We start from the raw sequence: 24,979 nt of genomic DNA, 5'->3' as shown, positions 1-24,979 counted from the left end.
GTGAACATGTCCTGTCCTCAGAAGTTAAGGTTAAGAAGCAATGGGCTTAAATTGCAGCAAGGGAGGTTGAGGTTGGACATTAGGAAAAACTTCCTACCTGTCAGGATGGTTGAACACTGGAATAAGTTGCCTAGGGAGATTGTGGAATCTCCATCACTGGAGAGTTTAAGAACAAGTTGGACAGACACCTGTCAGGGATGGTCTAGATCAGTAGTTCCCAACCACTGGTCTACGGACTGCTTCCGGTCCGCAACCCGCTGGCTGCCAGGCCACAGCGGCTGCCAGAGCTCAAGCCGGCTGTTTGTGGCAGCTCAGTTCTGGCAGCCATGGTGGCAGAGGTGTGGCAGGAGGAGGCGGAGCAGGAGGCATCTCCCTCCCTCCTCTGCACTTGGGGGAGACACGAAGGAGAAAGGAGCGCATTCACCACCAATGGACACTCCCCCTCCCACACGGCAGTAACAGTTACGCTCAACCCTGCTCTAGAAACCACATTCGATGATGATTCCTCCCTCACAATTACAGACAGCTTTTCATCCATGCAATGTGTGGCACCTTACGAGATCTTTCTAGTTTTTAAATCCAAGTGTCATGGGGTGCCAAGTCAAGTGCCTTACAAAAGTCTAAGTACATCACATCCCTGCTATTATATTTATCAATGAAATGTATGATCTCAAATTTCACATTCTGGGTTCTATTTGTGGGGCTGGCAGTTGGTATTTTAACTTGTAAACTGAGCGACTCTCTTCTGCACTCCTTAGGGCACAATGAAACATTAGGACGTTTTCACACAGCAGCTCTTCACAGGGGAATTACGCTTTGACGTCCGGTATTAATAAGTGTCTAACTTGTGTCTGAGTACGTAGTGCTAACAAACAAATGCATTTTACTGTTATACTCTTGTTTTTGAGAAATACTAAAATGTAAACTAAACAACATTACACAAAGATAATTTCCCTGAATAATGCTCAACTGTCATACCTCAATTGTGACCTCTCCAATGTCACATTGACCTTGTGTATATTAGTATGTTTAATTATATCCACATACTGCAAAGGCAAACTTAGCAAGCATAATAGGGCTTGAGGTCAAAACTGTAGTATAATATTAGCAAAAGCAGATGGCCAGGGCAGATCAAGAATAACAGTCTGAAAGGCCTAATTCTTTGTCAGGTGGCTTGATGACAACATCATCTTGAAAAGCAATATGCTAGCAGACAACCTGAAAAGCTTACCCATACGCTCCGTTGCTGATTAGCTTAATGGTTTCAAACTCCTCTTCAGAGGGAGTTTTCTTCGGCGGCGCAGGAGCTCCACGGCTCTGAAACATCAAGAAGAGATTTTTCCCTCTCTACAGTTCACCAGGATGTAGCCTACTTTTAAAAAATGTATTTTCAAAAACGTCACTTCTGAACAGAAAATACAAGTCATTTAATTTTACTCCTAAATTTACAGAAAAGCAAAAAACTATTTTCCTGCCATTTTTGTTTATGACTAGAGGGTGTGTGTGTGTGTTTGTGTGTCTGTTTTCCCTTGAGATATTATTTCCCTGCTACATTTTCCCGTTTTCATCTGAAATCTTCCATTTAATTCTTCATACTACATGCATTACATTTTGATTTCTGTTAGATCAGAGACCCGCCCTCTTTCTCTGGTAGCCTTCTAATTCCCTTCTACTGTGTAATGAATGATGTTTGTTTTCTAAACTACCGTGGAACTTTGCGAAGTCTTTGCACACTGAGTTTCCAATAATGCTCAGTATCTGCCAGAACCGATAGTACTGAATAAGCAGAAATATTTTAAACAACAACATAGTTGAGGCTTTTCGAGCTGCTTCCATCCAAGGAGTTCAAAACAGGCAGAGATTGAGGCAGAGACGTCAGGTGACTTGATCAAAGTGACACAGGAGGTCTGTGGCCGAAATGGGAACAGAATCCAGATCTTCAGAGTCCCAGGGTCATCCTTCCTTCCTGTGACGGGGTGTACCAGCCCTGCACAGGGGAAGCCAGGCTCACCTGGCTGAGGAAGTCCCGCCCCCACAGTCCTGCTGGGCATGCTCAGACTGCAGCCCAGGTATAAAGGCCTGGAGAGAGGTTCAGTCTGAGCTGGCTGCAGAGGAGGAAGGAGGTATGAACCGCCAGTGGGACCAGACCTGAGACCAGCCAGCGAGACACCAGAGACACTGCAGAGGATCTGGAGGAAGGACCCTGGATGGAGTCCAGTGGAGACAGGTAGGAAGTAGCCCAGAGCAGGAGGTTGAACCCCGAGGATCTTGGCATGTTGCGGAACGATTCTCCACCCAAGTTAGTGGTGGACTGTACCACCACTGTTAGGGTCCTTGGCTGAGACCCAGTGAAGCAGGAAGGGCCCCAGTCCCACTACTCCCACCTCAATCCCCACCCCACGGGGCTTGCACCTGCTTCTATTGACTCCAGCTGCTAGGCTGTACTGCCCCCACAAGAAGGGCGTGTGTTTAAGACAGCAGCTGAATTACTGTACGCACTGGGTTAGGGATTTCAAGAACCCCAGGGATTCGACAGCTCCCCTAGAGGGGGATGGGCACACAACCCCGTGACACTCTCCAGTGTATTGTTAACCTGATCAGGACATTATCTGAGAAACAGTGAGTTCCTTAATGACTGCAAGCCATGTTTAAATTCTCCCATTTGCCTGGGGCACTTCTAGCAGAGATTATTCTGCACTGCATGCAACTACGCCGCAGAGAAAGATAATTCCTTTAGATCAGGGGTCTCAAACTCATGGCCCGCAAGCGTTTCACAATGGGGCCTGTGTACCACTGCTGGCACGTGAGTCCTTGCGGCCTGGGGGACTGTGCCCATGTCCTTCTTCCAAGCCCAGCTCCACCCTTACCCTGCCACTTCTTCTTGCCCTGGTCTGTCCTCTCTCCCCCACCCCCTGCACCTCTTCCCTCAAGCCCTCTCCCGAGGGACACAGCCTCAGGGATTACTGGGGGGGGGGGAGCAACAGGGGTTGGCCCCCTGCCCTCATGGTGGCGGCAGGAGCCTCTGCTCTGCTCCACTCTGCTGCCAGGCCAGCCTGGTTGCTCTGCTTCACTGCTCTGCACGCGCCTCCCCCAGGCCATAGAAAAGTGCCGGCAACAGCACGGAGCTAGCAGCTGGAAGCTGCTCTATCCCTGCTGTGCTGCCGGTGGTGGCGTGCTGGGGGCTGTCAGGGGCTTTTAACTTGCTGGGGGTTGCAGGTGGGGCTGGGGGATACATGAGAGGAGGGCAGCACAGGTTGGCAGGCGGTGCCAGGAGACAGGCAGGGAAAGCAAGGGGGAAACTCGCAGAGACCCCCGTCTCCCTCCGAGCCCTTCCAGTGGGGGTGTCCACTGGCCCGCTAGGAGGCACGGATGACTGGCACTGGCCCTCGCATAAACTGAGGTTGAGGGCTCCGCTTGACTGTATTTTATATTATAGAACGTGGGTGGGGTTTTCAAAGTTCCAAAGTCAATTACTTCTGGCCCTGTCTACAAAAGTACTGAGATACAGGAATGCCCAACCCCTAGGTGCCTTGCCACCCAATGGACTCCAATCCCCAAACTGTGTTACGCACCAGGCTCCCCATTCAATACACGGGGAAAGCCAGCCAGAAGTGAAATGCAGAGGAAAGGTGCCTGTCTGGTGGGTCGGAGAGGAACACCCTCCCTCTGCTTGGGATTTTCAGCTGTGAACCCCTTTTCTGGAGTTTGGCACCTAAGGCAGGTCAGGGCTCTGGTAGCTGGCACTCTAGAAGCTGACACCCGGATCTTTCACAAGAGAGAACCCCGGTGTCATTATACCCAGCAGCTCAGTGGTTAGAGCATTCACCCGGGATACAGGAGACCTGCTTCAAGTCCCTTCTCTGCCTGATTTGGGACAGAGTTTGAACCCACATCTCCCAGGAGGGCCTTAACTGTTAGGCCAGGACACACACAGGCGCAAACACACAAAATAAACCTTGCATCAGATGCTTTCTTTCTAGGGAAGAAACAGCTAGACAGTCCACGTATATTGCTTCTTTACCTCAACTGAATCATCGGTCTCGGGAGTGTCTGGGCTGTCATAACTATTCAGCTGGGCCATTTCTGCAAACAACAAAGAGTATTTTTAATCATCTCCCTATATCATTAACCTCTCTCTGTATGTGATGAGCTTTCCCGGGGCCAAGAAAGCTCATCACCTATTAAACCATCTTGTTAGTCTTTAAAGTGCTGCATAGTTTCTCCTTTTGTTTTAGCAAGATCAGACTAACATGGCTACCTCTCTATTACTACTCTCTGGCTGTGTCTACACTGGGCCACTTATTCCGGAAAAGCAGCCACTTTTCCGGAATATCTTGCCAGCTGTCTACACTGGCCGCTTGCTTTTCCGGAAAAGCACTGACGATCTACTGTAAAATTGTCAGTGTTTTTCCAGAAAAACTATGCTGCTCCCATTCAGGCAAAAGTCCTTTTCCAGAAAAACTGTTCCGGAAAAGGGCCAGTGTAGACAGCACAGTAGTCTTTTCCGCGAAAATGGCGATCGGGGCTTTTTTCCGGAAAAGCGCGTCTACATTGGCCCTGGACGCTTTTCCGGAAAAAGTGCTTTTCCGGAAAAGCATCCTGCCAATGTAGACGCGCTTTTTCTAGAAATACTTATAATGGAAAACTGTTCCGTTTTAAGCATTTCCGGAAAAGGGTGCCAGTGTAGACGTAGCCCCTCTGTATGGCAAAGAAACAGTATTTTACAAAGTATTTATAGATGTCAGGAAAGCACACGGCTTCCTTTCCTGCAAAAACATTCCACTACTGTACAATAGTCAACTGGAAAATCTTGCCAGGTGTTTTAGGTAAGACTTCCATTGTCAAAGACAACCGATTGTCCTCACTTATGTATTTGTAGCATTCTAGAAATTCCTTATAACAAGGATAAGGAATAAATGCAAATACTAAGGTAATGTTATTAATATATCTCCAGCAAAATCAGCCATCTGAATGTGTACACAGAAAATTAGATTTCCAAAAACTTTCTTCTCTCTAAGTCCATGTCTAGACAGAGGTGATATTTTGGGATACCAGAAGTATCCTGAAATAGCTATTCTGCGTCTTTAAACACACCTGTTATTTCGAAATAACATGCATGCTATTCTGGTGTCCCTGTAACCTTCATTCCACGAGGATTAAGGGACTTGTCGGAATAGTGAATTATTTCAAAATGACCTCAAAATAAAGTGCGCAAATTACATAGTGCAAATTGGGTAGCTTATTTCGAGGTAAGGGGCAGCGTAGATGAATCCTAACAGGCCCAATTTTGCAAAGTGTCAAGTACTCTTAAAACATGGTGATGTTAGTGAGAGTTTTAGGATGCTCAGCTCCCTTCAGGGGTTGCTAAGCACATCACAGGCTCAATCTCACATGCCAAAGAAAACAGACTAAAAGCACATTCCTACTGAAAATTACTCTAAGTGGATGTAACAAAATCACAGACATTCTACATTTCCATTTTGTAGAAAGAAAATGATGCTAATGAGAAATAAGTAAATGAAAGGACCTCTCCCTCCTGACAGGATCAATGGAAACATCGCTTTACATCAGACTCCAATGGATACAATTAATTAAATTGCACTCAGTAATCTCTGATGAAAATTTTCCCAAAAAGCTGTTTGTCTGAAGTTGTTTGACAATCTGTCACTCAGTAATTCTGACAAATACTACAGAAATTAAGGTAAAACTGCTCCCACAAGGTAAAAAGAAAACCCAAGTTCAACTGCTGCCAAATTCTGTGGTAATTTCTAGTCTCTATGGCAGGTTTTATTGTTGTTGAGTCAAGCACAGGAGCAAAATTTGTGCCAATAAATCTCTCAAAAGAAAAGAGATTAAACAAGATTAATAAACCACTGACATGAAATATTCAATTGTGCAATAACTCACTGATTTCAAAATTTGGATTTTCTGGGGCTCTAGTGTCAGGAGCATATTAGAAAGCCCATGAATTTTACTGTTTAGTTTCACTGTCAAACAGCAGAACATGAATAGTTAAAAGGTAACATAGAAAGGGTGAGTCTACACAGCACCCTAAACTCGAAATAAGATACACCACTGTGTAACACAAATTGTGTATCTTATTTTGATTGAATTTCAAAATAGCATATTTCAAAATCTGGCGTGTCTACACAGCACCAAATTTTGAAATAATACGCTATTTCAACACATCCCTTAACCCTTGTGGAATGAGGGTTACAGAGATGCCGAAACAGCATGCCCGCTATTTCCAGACCTCTCTCAAAATAGCGGGCACGTTCAAAAGATGCAGTGTAGCTATTTCGGGATACTTTTGGTAACCCAAAACAGCTCCACTGTGTAGACATACCAAAGTAACAGGTAAACTGTCCTTTCCCCCACTGATGACATTTTAAGAATAGCAATAGGATAGGGGGGAAGTGGCATGTGAATTGAAGAGAAAAACATTCTCATTTAACAGTGTAATGCCCAGTGAAGGTGGCTCATATTTGATATTGGAAAGTCATTTAGCCCAAAGAATGCACAATAAGAAGTTCTCACCCTCCAGGGGATCCCGGGTAAGGCCCAGCTGGCTGATAATGTAACGAGGAATGTCGCATTTAATTCCTTGCCCTTCCTTGGCATGACCTTCGGCAGCTTCTAACAGGTGGTAGAACTCTTCGGGATCAAACTCCTAAAGTCAAAGAATAGGACGAAAAGTCTGAGTGATTTGATTCCAAAATCAAAAGAGAATTTGCTGTTGTTTTATTTTCCCCAGAATAGGAGAAGAAAAGCAGAGTTACTGTTAAGCTTTAATCTAATCTAGTTCATATCCTCGCGTCTGTTGGCCTCACCAAGGAATAGCAATGACAGAGAAGGTAAGAGATGCCCCAAGTCTTTATGATGTTCCAACCCATGGCGTATATTATAAAAACAAAGTTTTTGGAGGTGAGAACCTATGTAAAGTTTCTGCCTCTTGGTGTGAGGATGAATTAAGCCACTCAACAGCAAGTTCCAAACAAACTTAGCTAAGCACAGCATTCTAATCTTGCTTCAAACTACGCTGCACGAGTTACAAATTTCATTATAAACAGAAGACTTCATTTCTGCTTCTTGAATTGCTCTGAACTATTAACCTGTCAACTGTGACTTGGGCTACTTGACAGCTCTGGCCAAAGACACATGCTTCCTAAGACAAAGTTGCTAACATACTTTTTACTCTGGTCTGCAAACCTTGTTTACTGGTGCTACACTCCTGTGCAGACTATTAAATTGTTTTCAACTGAGTAATTGTTCTGTACAGTTGACCAGTGACCGACATCAAACATCACAATTTACTTGAAAGAGTGGTCAGCTAAACAGAAAATGACCGAAACAAACCAACCCAAAAACCAGAAATCAATATAACCATAAAAATTAAGAGAGTAGAAAAGGGGCGCTTTTAAAAATTGTCCGCACTTTCGAGCAAGGACCACTTCTTTGTTGTATATCCATATAGTGATGAGTTCAAAGTTAGCACTAAGCAAATAATAAAAAAATGGCAATGTTGCCAATGGCAGGGATGAGTGAAGGCGAGACATGTGTCCGGAAGAAGTCATTAGTGACTTAGTAAGAAAAGCAAGCAGAAATTAGATAAGAGGGAAAGTTGGAGGAGACAAAGGCTATTCACTGTGAGGTATAGACAAAGCCAAGTAACGCAAAAAAGCTAAGAGGGCAGTTGGGGTGGGAAGTAGGGAAGGATTGTTTTCCCCCAAGACATACTTACTGGAGCAGCCAGAGGATAAATAATAGTTAAATAGACAGGGAAAGGAAGGGAGAAGGAACCTGGGAGAGGTGGAATCGATAGAGCTGTGCTAATCTTTTTGGTAGAGAATTCTTTTAACAAATTCTCTAAATGGAGTTTTATGTAACAATGTAATAGCTTCCTACGGCAGTGTTCCAATCTGCAACACAATACCACCATCAAAAGCCACTGCTAAGAACCACATTGTCCCCAAGGCTACGTCTAGACTGCAAGCCTTTTCCGAAAGAGCGTCTAGACTACAACCAGTACTTTCGAAAAAGCGAGCTGCTTTTTCGAAAGAGAGCACCCGGGCAGTCTGGATGCTCTCTTTCGAAAAAGCACAGTTTGCATTACATAGCGCCTTTTTTCGAAAGAGCACTTTCGAAAAAAGGCGTTATTCCTCATAAGACGAGGTTTTCTGCGGTTGAAAAAACTGTCACGTTCTTTTGATTTACTTTCAAAAGAACGCAGCAGCAGTCTAGATGCAGGGGAAGATTTTCCGGAAAAAACCCTGTAGTCTAGAAACACCCCAAGAGTCGGTCTCATTGGTAAACACCAGACATTTTTTCAAATGTATCTGCTTAGCATATTCACCTGAAAGCGTGAATTGCTGCCTACAAGGGCCAAATACTTAAATAAACAATATGTGTTTTACCATCTGGCACATAAGATTTAAATAGATTTTAAATACTCAAAATTGTATAAAACAAATTCCTTTATTCTCATTGCCCCATCTCCTCACCTGACTTGTGTTCAGTCATTTCACTCTGTACTGAAGAAGCAGGAGTCATATGAGTGGCTGGATATAACATTTGCTTTATATGAAACAATTTTAGTATATTTTCTGTCATTTAGCACCACATCTGGTCTGATGAGCGCAGAGCAAAACTGAAGGGTAAGTTATAATAATGAGTGAATCCACATGCTCCAAAGTGTAAGAGAAAACTGACAGCCAAACTATAGTAATAGCAGGCTGCCTATTGAGATCCATCCAATGCCAGAGTGTAACACAACCTCTAACGGCGCTGAGGTCAAGTAACTTGACAAAATGATGAGGTAGACAGAGTACTTTAAAACACAGAACACTGAAAGAGAGACATGTTCAGTATTTTTATATTTTGGGGTCTTGCCACTTTGTTTCAGGGCTGTCATTACACGCTTTGGAGTTCATTACTCAAATCTCAGAAACTCTATTGCCTCCACCTGCTCCCACGCGCGTCTCAGAAGGACAGGTGCAGCAGCTCGCACAAAAACCTCTTGATACATGAATCTGCAGTTAACAGCATGTATGATTTAGCAAGTGCTTCCAAGAGGAACACCACACTACAGAGATGGTATTAAACTTTGGCAAATGCTATCTTACCCTTCTAAGGGAATGTGTGCTATTCTAGTGACACATGTATCTATTTCAGTTTTAAGCAAAGTAAACACCAAGAGATTCACAGCCATCGATTTCAGTTGAATTTTGCTTTTTTCAATCTCAATCTTATGTGTGGGGAAGATTTTGAAGTAAAGTGTTAAAGTTAATGCCAGATTGAGTGATCCAAAGTCCCTTTGACCGCTTTCAAAATTCACTGAGAGTTGAAAGGCTTGATGCAATAAATACTGCCTTACACTCTTAATTTTATTATTCAAGAAATCTCAACTAGATTCAAATACAAACATATATTTTGTGTGTCTCATAATTTTCAGCTATGGGGGAAAAAAATCACATCAAACTGAGCTGCCCTCTTTAGGAGAAAAGCTTCACAAAGCTAGTCTGTCTTCCAACAGCTCACATGCAGAAACTCACTCCTTGGTTGGTAGGATCTCTGAAAGTGTGCTTCTGTCAGTCTCTAAGCATGAGCATTTCAGAATGTGTCTGCTTGCTATAATACCTGAAAAGAGAGGCAGTTTTACCCAGCTCCATAGATTCCAAGGCCAGAAAGGGGCCATTAGATCTAGTGAGTCTGACTTCCTATGTAACACAGGGCCAGTTACTAGCCTTGTATTGGGCCCACTAACTTGTTTCTCTAGTCTAAAGCCTGCCTCCCAGAAAAGCAGCCTAGTCTGGATTTGCACTGAAGCCATCACTTCTCCTGGTAGTTTGTTCCAACTGTTAGTCACCCTCGCTGGTAAAATATATGGTTTATTTCTAGTTTGAATGTTTTGGCTTCAACTGCCAGTCACCGATTCTTGCTCCACATTTCCCTGCTGGCTTGAAGAGCTCTTAAGTCCCTGACATTTTCTCTCCATAAGGACACCCACGTACCACAATAATATCACCTCATGTCTCTCTGATAAGCTAAACAGATTGAGCACCGTAAGTGAGTCCTTAAAAGGCATTTTCTCTAGACCCTGAATCATTTTGGCGGCTCGTCTGCACTCTCCCCCATTTTTCTGCATCTCTTTGTTCGATGTTTGAACACAGTATTTTATTTCTGTACCAGTCTCACCAATGCCAGCTAAAGCTGTAAATTTACCAGCCCACTGCCCTTTGGACATCCAAGGATTGCATTAGGCCTTTTGCCACAACACTGCACTGCACTGGTAGCTGACCACTATGATTCATAAATTCTTTTCAGTCAATGCTTTCCAAGACGCACAGTTCTCCATTCAGTATGTACGGCCTTGCAGTCTATGTTCCTACTGTCCAGATCTAAGTGTTCAACTATGACCTCTGATTAGCCTGGGTGGGTAATTTAGAAAGCGATACACGACTTGCTCTTCAATATATTCATGCTGTTCTGTGAAGAATTTACTCTGACTTACAAATGCCCTTGGATTGTCCCTGCCTGCACACGTGTGTTATTTCCACCTTCAGAGAACATGACTCATTTTGCTACTCTGTTCACTATAATGGGTAGAATCATTTATTCTAGAACAAGAGTTCAACTCTGATTTTTTTTTTAAATTCAGACATAGCCATACTCTCTACACTACGTTTTTTGCGGAAGAGTCAACGCAAATGAAGTGCTCATTAGCATTTTTTCGCGCTTCATTTGCATAATCTCTTCCGATCCTTTCTGCACAAGAGGTTTTTGTGCAAAAACAAGCAGTGTGGACGTGACTGTTTCACACAAAGAACCCTTTCTGCACAAGATCCTTATGTCTGTAAAAAAAAGCCACAAGACACTGCTTGTTTTTGCGCAAAAAGGATCGGAAGAGATTATGCAAATGAAGCACGAGAAAATTCATTTGCTTTGGCTCTTCCACAAAAAGTTTGTAGTGTAGACAAAGCCTATATCTACCCAGCAAAGAAAAAGCCGCAGCTGGTCCGTGCCAGCCAACTCAGGCACATAGGGGTGCTTCACTGCAGTGTAGGCTTACGGGCTCAGGCTCTAGGACCTGAGGGGTAGGAAGGTCCCAGACCTTGACTCCAGGCTAAGTCTGGAAATTTGCACAGCAGTGAAACTCTGTGGCCTGACTTGGCTCGTACGGACCTGCTGCAGGTCTTTGTGGGCTGTGTAGTCACATCCTCAGAGTCCAATCTTCATTTACACTACGAGCTTTAAGAGCTCTGCACAGAGGCCCTATATGTCCTTATCAAAGAAGTAGACTCTCGGTAAGACTTGGCTCTCCTTGACTTGTCCAGCCAATCAGGCCCATTGAAGCGCACACACTTTCTTGTGAGACTTGTGCTTACCAGGCACTCAAGCAGCCGAGCAGGTCGTGCAATGATGATCATCAGCTTTTTCACAAGCTGGGTAACAAAAGCTACCTCCGAGCTCTCCGATCGCGCGTGGGCCTGCAGAGAACAGAACATCACATTATTGCTCAAACAGTGAATCGCCAAACGCCAAGCCAGAGCATTCTTCAGCATGGTAACCATAATTCAGCAGTGAAGGCATGACTGAGTCAGGTCAAGCAATTGACACAGATCAGCATCTGTGTGGCCAAACCACACACAGCTCTTCCAGGACAACTGATTCCCTTTATCCAGCAGCCGCTACGTCAAAAGTCTTTTTTGTAGTGAGTTACCCGAAAATCTCCCTTCCTCGTGTGATTTTTTTCTATTTTAAATGAAGATTTCTGATCTAAGTTGGATAGCTTGATTTGAACCGTTTCCCTTTCCAGGGTGCTGAATTCTAAAGAATGACGCAAGTTTTAACATTTGCTTCTACAATTTCACATGTATTTCCTGTGAAAATCTTAACACGCATTTTTCTTCTAGTTTCATTCTTCTAATTCTACAACAGTATTAACACTTGATATACAGTGCACAGACGGAGAATACAAGTTACACAGAAAATACATTTTCTGTTGACAAATCTTTTTCCTTTAGGACAGTATGCTTTTTCCATTTCAATATAAACTTAATTCTTAATTTCATGGAGGTTCTCCTTCCTTTTTTATTTAATAATAAAGAAAGCAACTAAACTAATGCCATGAAAATATGAAGACAGATTCTGAGAGGTGCAAAAAGACCATTTTCCTGCTTGCTTGCTCCGTGCTAGAATGGCTATAGAACGAGATGCAAAGCATGTGGAAATACTTCACTATGCAGGCTGATCAGGGACTGCCAGTGTCCAAGTCTCAGAACAAACTGACAAACTCCCACTAACATCACACAGACTATACATCATGCTTTAGCCCAACCACAGAAGCGGTCCTGAACCGGCTGGGTAACAAATACTATCTCTGAGTTTTTCAGTTGCTTGCAGGTATGATATTTTATCAACAAGGATTCAGGTGGCAAGAAACAGGTTTATGTAATAGTGCTCATTAAAACAAAAATTTAACAAAATCCATACACAGCTGAGAAAAGACGACAGCATTGGTAGCCACAAAGGAAGGGTAAAAGCACAACCCTGGATACTGCACTGGAAAACCATAAAGTGCAATTTTTAAAAAGGTACGCTCTCACAATTTCTTACTACTGCCTTTTCCTTTGGAGAATAAGCTGCTGCTTAATCCGGAACGGGTAATTACACATCACACAATAATATAGCCTTACAATTTTAACCTTAAACAAAAGGACATACCTCTAGTACTACTGATACACAAACCAAAGAGAACATAGGAAATGCTTTGTGAGTATATTACAAATATAAAGTCACCATGAAACCCATAACTTCTTGACAGATTCTTAACTGAATGGCTTTCAAAACTAATTTCTAAATAACACAGACAAACAATTATCTAACTAGGGACACTTGATATTCTGTCCTCTGTGCCCACAGTACATTGCCCAGTTACAGTAAAGAGACAAAGCATGAATTTTCTATACAAATCCTTTTGAATATTATCATAAGTTGACTATATTGAAATAACTAAAACATTAACCACAGTGCATTATTTCTGATACAAGAGCCATGCAAATGTGATATTAATTTACTTCCAGATAAAAATAAATTATGTAAAAAAACCTATTTATCCATTTGCATCTATATTTGTATTGTCAAAGGCAATTTATTGTTTTAAATGAAGTTGTATTTCCATTCTTTCTAAATCACTAAGAAGACTCGGACAAAGTAGTCTTAAAAATACAACTGATTTAATCAGTGTTCTGTTCTGACAATGCAACCCTAATGCATGTCTGTCAAATGATAAAGTCTTCATTAAAAAAAAAAAAAAAAAGGTTGAGAGCTACAGGATTACAAAAATCAAACACAACTTGTAACAGCCACTCAGCCATAATCTCTGCACAGCGCTGCTGTTCCAAGATCTTCAGTATAATTGCTTCTTCTTCTTTCCTCCTCTCACAGGATAGTCCGGACATCTCTACGGATGTCTTGTTTATTGTCTGCCCTAGTTACAGTATTTCAAAATCACAGGCTTATATACCAAACAACTGCCTGCTGCTACCATGCGCCTTGGTATGATGCATGCCACCTAATTAGCAGTTCCGAATGACGACATGCTTGTCTGAAGGTTGCTGGTTTCATTTCAGGGTTTTTGTTGGTTTTGTTTTTCCTGAGGGGAGGGGAGCATAGGGGTTACGGGTGGAAGCTGATGCCATTCCTATACACACACCAAGCCATATCCAGTGACACATGTATAGGAGGTAGCGATGAGTAATTTACAAAGCGATTCCCTCATCTGAGAGACCCATCCGTCACTAACTGTAGCCACTGAGGCATGAAATTAAAATCACTGTCCTCCCCTGGGGTTCACCAGGACCAATGACTGGGATATGCAAGTCACAACACTGTAATTGAGCTAATATACTGGTATGAACCAAAACAGCAGCACTGCAGCGCCAAGAACCTCGCACTCATGCACGTATTAGGAAAGCAATTCCAATTTTCAAATGGGCAATATAAAATTACCATAATATAATCCTAACAAGCCTCCTTCTTCTTTGTTTCGTATACAGGAACACCTGTATATACACCTCATCTTTCTTACCGTCTGAAAATCTGACTGTGTAAATATACAATATTGCGCATCAACTCATTTTGCTAGTTAATCAGTCAGTCAGTGCAGTAATGGATTAGAATCTCTCGTGCTGAACTCTGTTTCTATTTTGTTTCTTGAGGTGAAAGACAAAGAAATCTATACTATGGATCTACATAAGAAGCTTTTTACTTTATTGTCTAATATTCTGACTTCAAACTTTAAGCTTCCCATGAAAGTTATTCTTTAAAAATTCTGCTGAACTCATGCCTAATTCAGGAAATCCACCTGATAAATCCCATTATTTAATCGACCAAATGCTTCTTGGCTGAAATGACACTTTAAGCTTAAATACAAGGAAAACAATCTTATTTGCCATGGCAACATTTGAGTATTTTATAACAAGAACTAGTATTTAGTTCTTCTAAGTTTTCTGCCTTGCTCCATCCATGTCAGGTAAGTCTGACTATTTGGTTCTTTATATTGTATTTATTCTTTGTTTTAGGAAGTTTGTGTACAATTTGAACCATCTTTTATATGCAACATCTTCACTAAATTGTAATATTTGCCTTCCCTAGGACTTGAAATTCCTGCATTATAAAAATCTAATTATACCGGGTTTTGCTTTAAACATTCTTTGTGATTTATCAAAATCTGTTCCGGTAAAGGAAGAATATTTTAAGCTACGCGCCATCCACGCTTCCATTCCTGTCAGCCAGTGACCTTCTGCAGACTAATATCCTTGTTCTGTGCTAAAGACATTTGGAAAGTTCCCAAATGCGGCCACAGTTCATGCACATACTGGACTGTAGTGCATAAGCTGTTCCATACTGCAGTAGTGAATGCAATTTCTAATAGACTTCTTTGTATCTACTATTTGTATGTAGTGCTATAAAGGTGCACAACAGCTTACAAGCTAAACTAAGGTGAGTGCCCTGTGCATAAGAGCTCAGTCTAAGCATAGTAACCAGGGACGTTAAGTATCTCACGTTAGTATCTCCGTTCTGTCTCAAAGAAATCACATTGACATGTCTGCATTTAATCTGAAATATTCCGAATGTGTCCTTTCATAGTGTGGGAAGCATCCAAGGGAGAATGTCCCCTCCCACTATTCCATTTCAGCCGCTTCCTTCCTAAAGAGGCACACAGCTTCAGGGTTATGTCTCTACTCTTGAAAGGAATAACCTCAGGAAAGAGCTCCTTGCCGAAAAGTCGTCATAACCAGCATGAGTTCTTGCCAACAGCCAGTTCCCATGCCACACCATTATTTATTATTATTATAATAGCACTGAGAAACCAATCTTATCTCTCCGTCCCTGTTCTTGTCCTCATTTCTCCTTTAGGCAATGAGTGGGCTAGAGCCAACTGAAGAAAACCTACTACAATTAAGAAGATTCGACTGCCTCATCCCACCCTGACACTGCAGAAGAAGCTAACGGAGAGAGGGCAGGACAACTTCTGCGTGTTGGCTCCTGTAGCAGCATGCCAAAGACGGCCATACTTTCCACAATAACACTCCAACATCAGCTCTCCTTGTGTTTGGAGAGAGGTGAAGCGAAGAGGAGGAGGAAGGCTAATGGAAGCATCACTGTATGGCAGGGTCAATATCCCCAGCCCTGGGGGTTGACTGGAGGTGAAGAGACTCAATGATTTCCATCCAGCCCAAACGTTGACAGTATAACAACGGGCTACTCTAGTAGAGAAGAGAAAATCTGTATGTTGGAGAATCTGAAGCGCAAGGGGACAGTGTCTGGAGACTGAAAAACCAGTTCTACTTCTTTCTGTTGTTCCTTCTTTCTGTTGCAGTCTGCTTGCCCCAAACATTATCCTGGTCTCCCAATCTGTCAGTGAACGTCTAGACTACGGGTTTTTTTCGAAAGGGGATATGCAAATTCAGCACTAATTTGCATATCTTCTCCCAACCGCTTTTTCGAAAGTGAAAGTAGTCTAGACACGTTTTTTTCTGGAAAAAAAAACCTCTCTTGAAAAACCGCGTAAACCTCCTCTTTTTAGGAAAAGCAGGTTTTTTTGAAAAAAGGTTTTTTTTTCCTGAAAAAACCCATGTTCAGACTACTTTCACTTTCAAAAAACCTGCTTTTGAAAAAGCACTCAGAAGAAGATATGCAAATTAGCACCAATTTGCATATATCCTTTCAAAAAACCCCTGTAGTTTAGACTTGCTTTCACTGTGGAGATGGCGCATGGGTGTCTGCTCCCTTATTCTGCAATGAGCTAGCGGGGTTGATGAGGGGAAGAGGGTTAGCCCTGGTCTCTCTCCCAGCTAACATCAACATTATATACGTGGGAGATGCTGTGTCCTGATACTCGTGCCCAGCTGATTGCAGGAGTTGGATGGCTGGTGCTTTTGCTACAAGGGAGCCGTAGGACTGTCCTCTTGCTTCCATAAGAGAAAAGAGACTCACAATAGGGCTTTTAAATTCCCTGTTAAAACACCCCTCTAAAAGGAAAAAAAAAAAAAAGTCTCATTCAGTGAGAGCACACAGAGATGGAAAGAACCTATTTCATCATTCAGTCCCTCCCACTAACAATGCTGGGCTGTTCTCCACTGAACATTTTCGAGGGTATTTGTCAGGTCTAGACTTAAAAGATCCAACTGACAAAGCGTCTCCACTTTCCCTGGGAGATTCTTCTGCATCCCAGATAGCCTAACCCTGCAGCAGGCACCGGAAATGGTACCTTCATGGTGAGTGTCAAGAGTCCCTGTTAAACAGATTCAAAACTAGGCCAGTGAGAACATTCCAGACCATGAAGCTACAAGAGGCTTGACATTTGGTTTCAATTATTAACTGGCAATTTTAAAATCAAGACTGGATGTTTCTCTAAAAGCTCTGTTCTAGGAATTACTTTGGGGAAGGACTGGGGCCCGTGTTATCAGAGATCAAAGTACGTGGTCACAGTGGCCCCTTCTGGTCTTGGAATCTGTGAAGTGCCTTGTGAAATGGATCGATATCTGGCTGAACTCGTAACGGCATGCTGTCTGCATGGCTGCAGAATACCACCACTGCCAAAGGGTCACTCAACTATGTCATTAATTCCCAAGGCCAGTCCACTGTTTGAGTATCTCTTGCCATGTATAGGCCAGGCCTAGTGTTTGGTTTAACATATCAGACAGCAAATGCTTCTATACTTTCACACAAGGTCCTGGTCTATGATTGGCTCCCACAATAAATAATGCTGCTGCTGCTATGGGTACTGCTATTACTGCATCGAGATTGACTGTTTGAAAAAAATACATCCTAGTTATGACGACGGGTCTGCAAAAGCTTCTCTCTTGAGGTTATCCCTCAAGCATAAACCTGCAGCAAGATGCATCTTTAGGTACAATCAATCCCTGATTGAGAATTGAATGCCACTGGGAAGTGAAATAATGCATCCATTGATGAGTTCACCAGCTCAGATACCTCCGGAGCCTCAGCCACTCTGCAGTCATCATAATACAATTCCTGGAAAGTGTCACGGAACTGGAAGGGCCTCTGCACCCATGTCAGGACTAAGTATTATCTAAATCACCCCTGACAGGTATTTGTCTAACCTGCTCTTACAAATTTCCAATGATGGAGATGCCAGACTTCTGAGGCAATTGACTCTAGTGCTTAACCACCTTGACAATTGGGAAAACAGTTATTAATGGTTTAATCAAAGGAACATATTCTATATTTTCTGAGAGGACTTACATCCTGTAGGAGTTTCTCTAAGTTTTCCTGCAGCTCATGAAAGTACCGGGAAGTAATAAGACCTTCACGTGATTTATCTAGGCAGTCTCTGGACAGCTCAATAAGCTGATGATAAATGAAGCTTAGGACCCCATCTGCTAATTGCAGTACGTTCTCTGGAGCATTAGAAGCAATAAACTCAGCCAGCCGTTCCTCCATCTGTGCTGTGGCCTAAAAGCGAAGAATAAAAAGAATACTTAAACTTATTTGAATTTTGCTATCCGGAAAAGTAAATTTGAACAGATAGGATGCTAGCTGATATATTTTGGCAATGAGAAATATGTGTTCAATGAAGATCAGTGATATTAGAATTCCCAGAAAGAGAGAGCTGTGGTTGTACTGACATATACATTAAGTTAAAGATAATTAGACTCCTAAAGTAAAAAAAATCCAAGTTCCTGAAAGTCAGAACACTTGGTTCTGGGGTCCATAAAAACCTCACCTCTTATTCAGCATCTCTCTGCTGTACTCACAGAATGGGAATCTTAATAGTAAATTTATTACACAATTTTAGAAATTTTTCATATCATTAACTACAAATGAAAATGGCAATTAAAGCACCAAAGTGTCAGAGACTCACATGCTGTGACAGTGTATACACTAAAACAATTCTCCACTGATGACAGCTGTAGGATAGGCAGGATATAGGTACTTTTTTTTAACCATTATGTGCATGTAAGTCCTACCAGCTTCTACCACTGGGGCACCTGCAAGAGCAGAGATTTGCAAGCCCCAAGTTTAATAGTTTCCACACAGCCCATAACACCTTATCAATTCATCTCAATGAGGAGTTAACTCTGAAATCAGATTATGCACATTTCAGTTTAACTATTGTTACCTATTAAACTGCTGATCATTTTAATATTCAGGTAATCTACTTATCTCAAAATCTAAACTACCTTCCACTGCTTTTCACTCGCCAAAAGGCCCAATTTTCACCTACATAACAGCCAACACTAGTTTATCCTAGAAAGTTTCCAAAATACAATTTTGCATTTTCAATATTAAATTCTGTAATGAATTTAAATGAGAAAATTGTTATCAGTGTAAAATAAACTGAATTAAATTACAGAGGGAGTACTAGGAACTGTATTAGTTATTTTCACGTGCAATTAATTTTAAACATGTATTTGAAACTGCTGCAATTTCCAGCTTCTAGCATGGAAATGCCACAGAATGCAAGGGTGTCGGAGAATAATTTGGATCAAGATTGCTGCAGAATACAAAGGGGCCTTGACTACAATCAACTGCGCTATAACAAAACCAAGGTCATCACTTGAAATCAGGATTAAGCAGTGGGAGCAAGAGCTCTTAGAAAAATTAATCAATCAATCCTATCTTCATGTACATGCCTTGTAATAATAAATAGGGAAAGGGAAGAGGAATCCAGGTAGCATGAAATATGCAGAGCAATCACCTGCCATGATGCTTTTTAAAGGTTTTCATTAGCGGTCCTCTAAACATTAATTCTGTTTTCTCATTTGTGATATTTAAGTGAAAAACAGGATGGCCCTGTCTGAAGCTCTCAACAAACTACACTGCTTAGAAACCATATGCAAGAATCTGAACTGCTCTCAAAATAAGTGTTTATGAGCTAATTCTAAATTGGGTTGCTTAATACATTCAGTGAATAAATTGTTCAATACATTGGTCCTTACCTTTGGAAATCTTTCTTTGTACACATGATTCATCATTACTATTTCGCTGTCAAAGGAAATCGGGGAACGACCAGGACTGAAGGGAAAAAATACATTCATAATTTATAAACTACATTAATGGTGAAAACCCCACCCAAACAGACATACACTGATATTTACAACTGATGCACAGGTTTATAAATCCAATTTTAATTGTTTTAATGTTCCCAGTGGGGTAGTCCCCCATATTTCAGTCCCCTCCAAAGTCTGAAGTGTTAGAAGGGCACATGGTAAAGTAAACCACCCCATTAGGAGCTGTAATATTTTTCATACCAAATGTTAATATGTTATAGGTGTATGTGTGTATACATATATATGCCACTTTGTGTACACATTACATATTACACAAGTTAGCAAGCTTCTTGAAGACACAAAAACAGGACACTAAATTCTGTCAGAAGCTAAGTCAGTATTACAGCTTGGTTACATTCAAAAGATCAGTTGCATTTCATTTCATCACATCTGATATGAGTGTGTAATGCTATGACTCATTCCATGGTTAAGAAGAGCCAAAGGCTGAATGAGGTAATGCAGTTACAAATTAATTACACACTTAGTTAACTGATTACCTGCACCAGCCTACGGCTTCATTTTTTGGTTTTATTGTTTTTATTTTCAAAGTAAACCATGACTTCTATTATGACACATTACACGGTTATTTGCTTTTCTGATTTTAAAAGTATATATCTTGCTAAATGGATTTTTTTAAATGTTGAAAGATACAATTATTTCTGTGCCGAACTAACTCAAACAGATCATTTAAAAGTTTCTTATGATGGATTAAATATCTCTCTCAGAAAGAAACAAACATACAGTATCTGAATCTCTGGATGTGTTGGAGATACAACCCTGTAACAAACCTAATTAAAGGAAAAGCATTGTCCTGGGAACAGTAAGTTTATAAGGCAACATAAAAAGTGTTACTCTCTAACTTGTGGAAAGAAGCAAGAACAAACTCTTACTAGTGAGACATCTTTCATAAAAGTGGTACATATTACATTATGTCCTGCTTTTATTAAGGTATGTCACTAAATATACATCAACCCAAATCCACTGCTGGAGAACAGTTATTTTAGAGAGGAAAATAAAAACAGATTTGGACAATCTGCAGTTACATAAGAACATAAGAACGGCCGTACTGGGTCAGACCAAAGGTCCATCTAGCCCAGTATCCTGTCTGCCGACAGTGGCCAGCACCAGGTGCCCCAGAGAGGGTGGACCGAAGACAATGATCAAGCGATTTGTCTCCTGCCATCCCTCTCCAGCCTCTGACAAACAGAGGCCAAGGACACCATTTTATCCCCTGGCTAATAGCCTTTTATGGACCTAACCTCAATGAAATTATCTAGCTTCTCTTTAAATTCTATTATAGTCCTACCCTTCACAGCCTCCTCTGGCAAGGAGTTCCACAGATTGACTACACGTTGTGTGAAGAAGAACTCTCTTTTATTAGTTTTAAACCTGCTACCCATTAATTTCATTTGGTGTCCTCTAGTTCTTCTATTTAGGGAACTAATAAATAACTTTTCTTTATCAGCCCTCTCCACACCACTCATGATTTTATAGACCTCTATCATATCCCCCCCTCAGTCTCCTCTTTTCTAAACTGAAAAGTCCCAGTTGCTTTAGCCTCTCCTCATATGGGACCCGTTCCAAACCCCTAATCATTTTAGTTGCCCTTTCCTGAACCCTTTCCAAGGCCAAAATATCTTTTTGAGGTGAGGAGACCACATCTGTACACAGTATTCAAGATGTGGGCGTACCATAGTTTTATACAGGGGTAGTAAGATATTCTGGGTCTTATTTTCTATCCCTTTCCTAATAATTCCTAGCATCCTATTTGCCTTTTTGACCGCTGCTGCACACTGCGTGGAAGTTTTCAGAGAACTGTCCACGATAACTCCAAGATCTCTTTCCTGATTTGTCGTAGCCAAATTAGCCCCCATCATACTGTACGTATAGTTGGGGTTATTTTTCCCGATGTGCATTACTTTACACTTATCCACATTACATTTTTTAATTTAATCCAGCAAAGCGTATATTTCCTTTGCTATTCTTCCTGAAGACTTATTAATATGAATGCTGAGTATCAGAGACATTTTATTTCAAATGATGAAATATATAACTCTGTGTATATATGCCTCCCTCCCGATGGTGCTAGGGGGAAACGGCTTTTAAGCCAGCTGCCGTTCCCTTGTGATAGGGGCAGCAAGGGGGAGGGGGAGCAACTAGTCAAGTCACATGCTTATCAGGTAGTCAACTAGTTGCGTACATCCTTAGCTCGCAATGGCTACGTCTATACTGTTTTCTTCTTGCACAAAAGCCTATGCAAATGAAGCATGGATTAGCATATTGCCACACTTCATTTGCATTATTAATTAGAGGCCGTTTTTGTACAAGAGGCTTTACTGCAAAAAGGAGCTGTGTAGACAGCTCCTTTTTGTGCAAAAAACCCCTCTTGCACAAAAAGGAGCCATCTAAAACACAGCTCCTTTTGGTGCAAAAGCCTCTTGTGCAAAAACGGCCCCTAATTCATCATGCAAATGAAGCGTGGCAATATGCTAATCCGCTCTTCATTTGCATAGGCTTTTGTGCAAGAAGAAAGCAGTGTAGACATAGCCAATGAGTCCCATCTTCCTTTTATAAAAGATTTCTATTTTACCAGGTAAAAAAGTTTCTCTCCCAACCCTGTTAGTACTGCACAAGAAAGTGAGAATTAACGTCTCCGCCACTTCTACTGCTCACCTATTGATGAATATTCCCTTTCACTATCCAAAAGACAATGATAAAGTCTGATCAACTTCCAAATTACCTTTGAAATCAAAATCCTCCCAATATAACTTGTCAAATTAAATGACTAATTCACTATGGCAAGATTGTGATGTAATATATCGCACTGTAACACTTTATGTTGAGCTTTAGCCTGGGAAACTACACAAGTAATTACATTGCTAACTGAGGAACCGAAGGCTAGCACTCAGACAAAACAGGTTATTTTATAACACTTTGGAGACAGATAACCAGGCAAAAGGAAAAATCAGAACCATTTGGATAACTGAATGCAGCATGGGGGAACTGCAAAGGAATTTTAATACAATGAATAAAGTTACCTCTGGTATTTTTATTGACATATCATCTGTTTGAGATGCAGAAGCTTTAGTCAAATATACTGTACAATATAATTTCACATTCAATATTGGAATGTCAAGCTTCACAAGGTAATGCATTATTTTCTTTCAGAGTAGGGATAATCTTGGTGTGCATGCATAACATTTTAATATAGAAGGGTGGAAGATTTTTCTCTGTGTTCTGCGAGGGTCAATGGGGGGGGTGATTTGGTTATTGTCTGTCAGTTTTTCATTTCAGCAGTGCAGACATTAGGAGAATAACATCTGTCCCCTTAAGCTCACTAGGGGAATGAAAAACTACCTCCTTTTTACTTCCCCCTTTGTGAAATTACATTCCAACAGACCTTAAGTGGCATATCTTGCCAACATAGGTATCTGGATTTCTGTCTGTCAAAATACATATTTGTGTATCTGTATAAACTGAAAAATTGCAACTATGCAGCTACTCTGGGGAGTGACTCTTCTATTAATAAATGAAGCCTTAGAAAACTGTAGTGCAGAAGGAACTAAATGGAAGTGAAATATTTCCTAATATGTAATTTTTCTCTCAACTTGACAGCTGCATTTATTAGAAAAATGCACAAGAACTCAAACCTGTGATCTTTTCTGTCTCAGGCCTTTCAGAGGAAAGATCTAATGAGCATGTGTGCATAACTTCACCGTTCTGAACTCTGTTTGCTTGGAAAACAATTGAAAATGTATGCCTTAAGCTTTCGTCATTGACACTACAAAGACAGAATTTTAACAGCAACAAAGAATATTATTTATCTAGAGACGTATGTGCATAAAATAAAAACCTTGGAGGCCTTATCCTGTTCCTAGTGAATAACCAAATGACAAATCACAAGGAGCAGGATTGGTCCCTGAGATTGTGAATTTGATCAACATACAAGATTATATGAAAGACTTCACATGCCTCTTATATGTTCAAACTGACAAAGCAAGAAGTGTAGTATTGAAGAGACACAACAGAGACACTGGATACAAGTGTTTAGAAGACACAGTAGCATTTGATACACCTTTTAGAAGCCATGTTATGTTTCAAATTAAACTGCATCTCACTATTTCTGTGTTTTTGTTGTGGATGATCAAATACACATATAGCAAAAAACAAAAATAGGTCAGAGAAAGGGGACGGACTACTAAGCTAAGATCACAACTAGGTAACTTTTTAGAAGATGTGGGAATATACTGCAAGGAAATAGTTCAGAGAATTAAATACACAATTTAAGATTTACCCATAAATATTTATTCAAGGATCACTTGCTGCAAAATCACTATGATGCAGCTGCTACATTGTGCTCCAGTTTTAATGGACAATTGCTTTGGCATCACTGAATAAGGAAATTCTGGGGCAAAGTGGTCTACCTGGATTGCCTCAGTGCACATTAGAATAAAAATCAGATCTTCCAGATTATAGCTAATTTCACAGCAGGGCTTCTGTTGCCAAAGTTCTGGGAATACACAGGAAGGCTGACCTATACCTGTGCATGCAGAATGCTTTGCAAGCCCATTTCTGAGTGTGCCATAAGCCTAACATATTGATATGAAATCTGGGATCTTGCTTTTTTGTTTATTGTATTTATTTTAAATAAACCTCATATTATTTTAGTCCGTGAATAAAATTATTTGCAGCTGGGTTTAGATTTTAGAATATAATTCAGACTAACATTTTGTTGCTCTGTTATTGGATTCCTATGAACATGCAGTATGATTTAATATATTGCTTCTAACAAAAGTGAAGATTGTTATCAGAAAAGAGAACACACATTTCTGGGAAAGCAAGAGTTAATTAATTATCTCTAAGAGATTTGCACTAGAGCTGCAACTGAACACCTTTAATATAGGATAATTATTTGAGCATGCTAACAAAATATTGGACAAAGGGGAGCCAGTCAACAAATATGTATCTGTACTTTTAAAAAGCCCTGGACAAAGTATAGTCTTAGATTAGACAGAGAGCAAAAAATAAGAATAAGTAGTTAATTTTCAACATTGCAAAATTTTAACAGCGGTGTGGACCCTAAACTCTAGATTCTTAATATATTTCTTAATAATGTGGAAAAGAGGATCAATACTGAGGTGGAAAATTTTACACATTAGTCAGTTATGTAGGCTAGTCACGCCTGGCAAGAACTGTAAAACTTTATAGAGTGATCTAAATAAGCAAAGTGAATGGCCAGCAGGAAGGTAGATAAATATTGACAAATACAAAGTAATGACCATTGAATGGAATCATTTGAAATACTAAAACACATTACTGGGTGTTAGATTAACTGTAACAAGTCAGGCAAAAGTCTTGGAGTTTGTTGTCAGATCAAAGAAAATCTCTGCTCAATATGC

At 40.9% G+C, this 24,979-nt stretch overlaps 1 protein-coding gene across 10 annotated transcripts in view; it reads right to left on the bottom strand.

Annotated features, from left to right (window-relative positions):
- MAST2 (microtubule associated serine/threonine kinase 2) overlaps nucleotides 1–24,979 on the bottom strand; it is a 309,029-nt gene that overhangs the window by 38,936 nt on the left and 245,114 nt on the right. For all 10 annotated transcript variants that reach the window (XM_075935888.1, XM_075935891.1, XM_075935889.1 and 7 more), the window contains 6 exons: nucleotides 19,470–19,545; nucleotides 17,773–17,982; nucleotides 11,385–11,486; nucleotides 6,538–6,670; nucleotides 4,022–4,083; nucleotides 1,232–1,317 (listed from right to left, as the gene is read on the bottom strand). In XM_075935888.1, the coding sequence (XP_075792003.1) occupies nucleotides 1,232–1,317; nucleotides 4,022–4,083; nucleotides 6,538–6,670; nucleotides 11,385–11,486; nucleotides 17,773–17,982; nucleotides 19,470–19,545 (669 nt within the window). The remainder of the gene's footprint in view (nucleotides 1–1,231; nucleotides 1,318–4,021; nucleotides 4,084–6,537; nucleotides 6,671–11,384; nucleotides 11,487–17,772; nucleotides 17,983–19,469; nucleotides 19,546–24,979) is intronic.

The sequence above is a fragment of the Pelodiscus sinensis genome, chromosome 9, assembly GCF_049634645.1.
Source record: "Pelodiscus sinensis isolate JC-2024 chromosome 9, ASM4963464v1, whole genome shotgun sequence".
Taxonomy (NCBI): domain Eukaryota; kingdom Metazoa; phylum Chordata; order Testudines; family Trionychidae; genus Pelodiscus; species Pelodiscus sinensis.
Note: the sequence above shows the minus strand (reverse complement) of the source record. Positions and strands in the feature narration are given on the sequence as shown.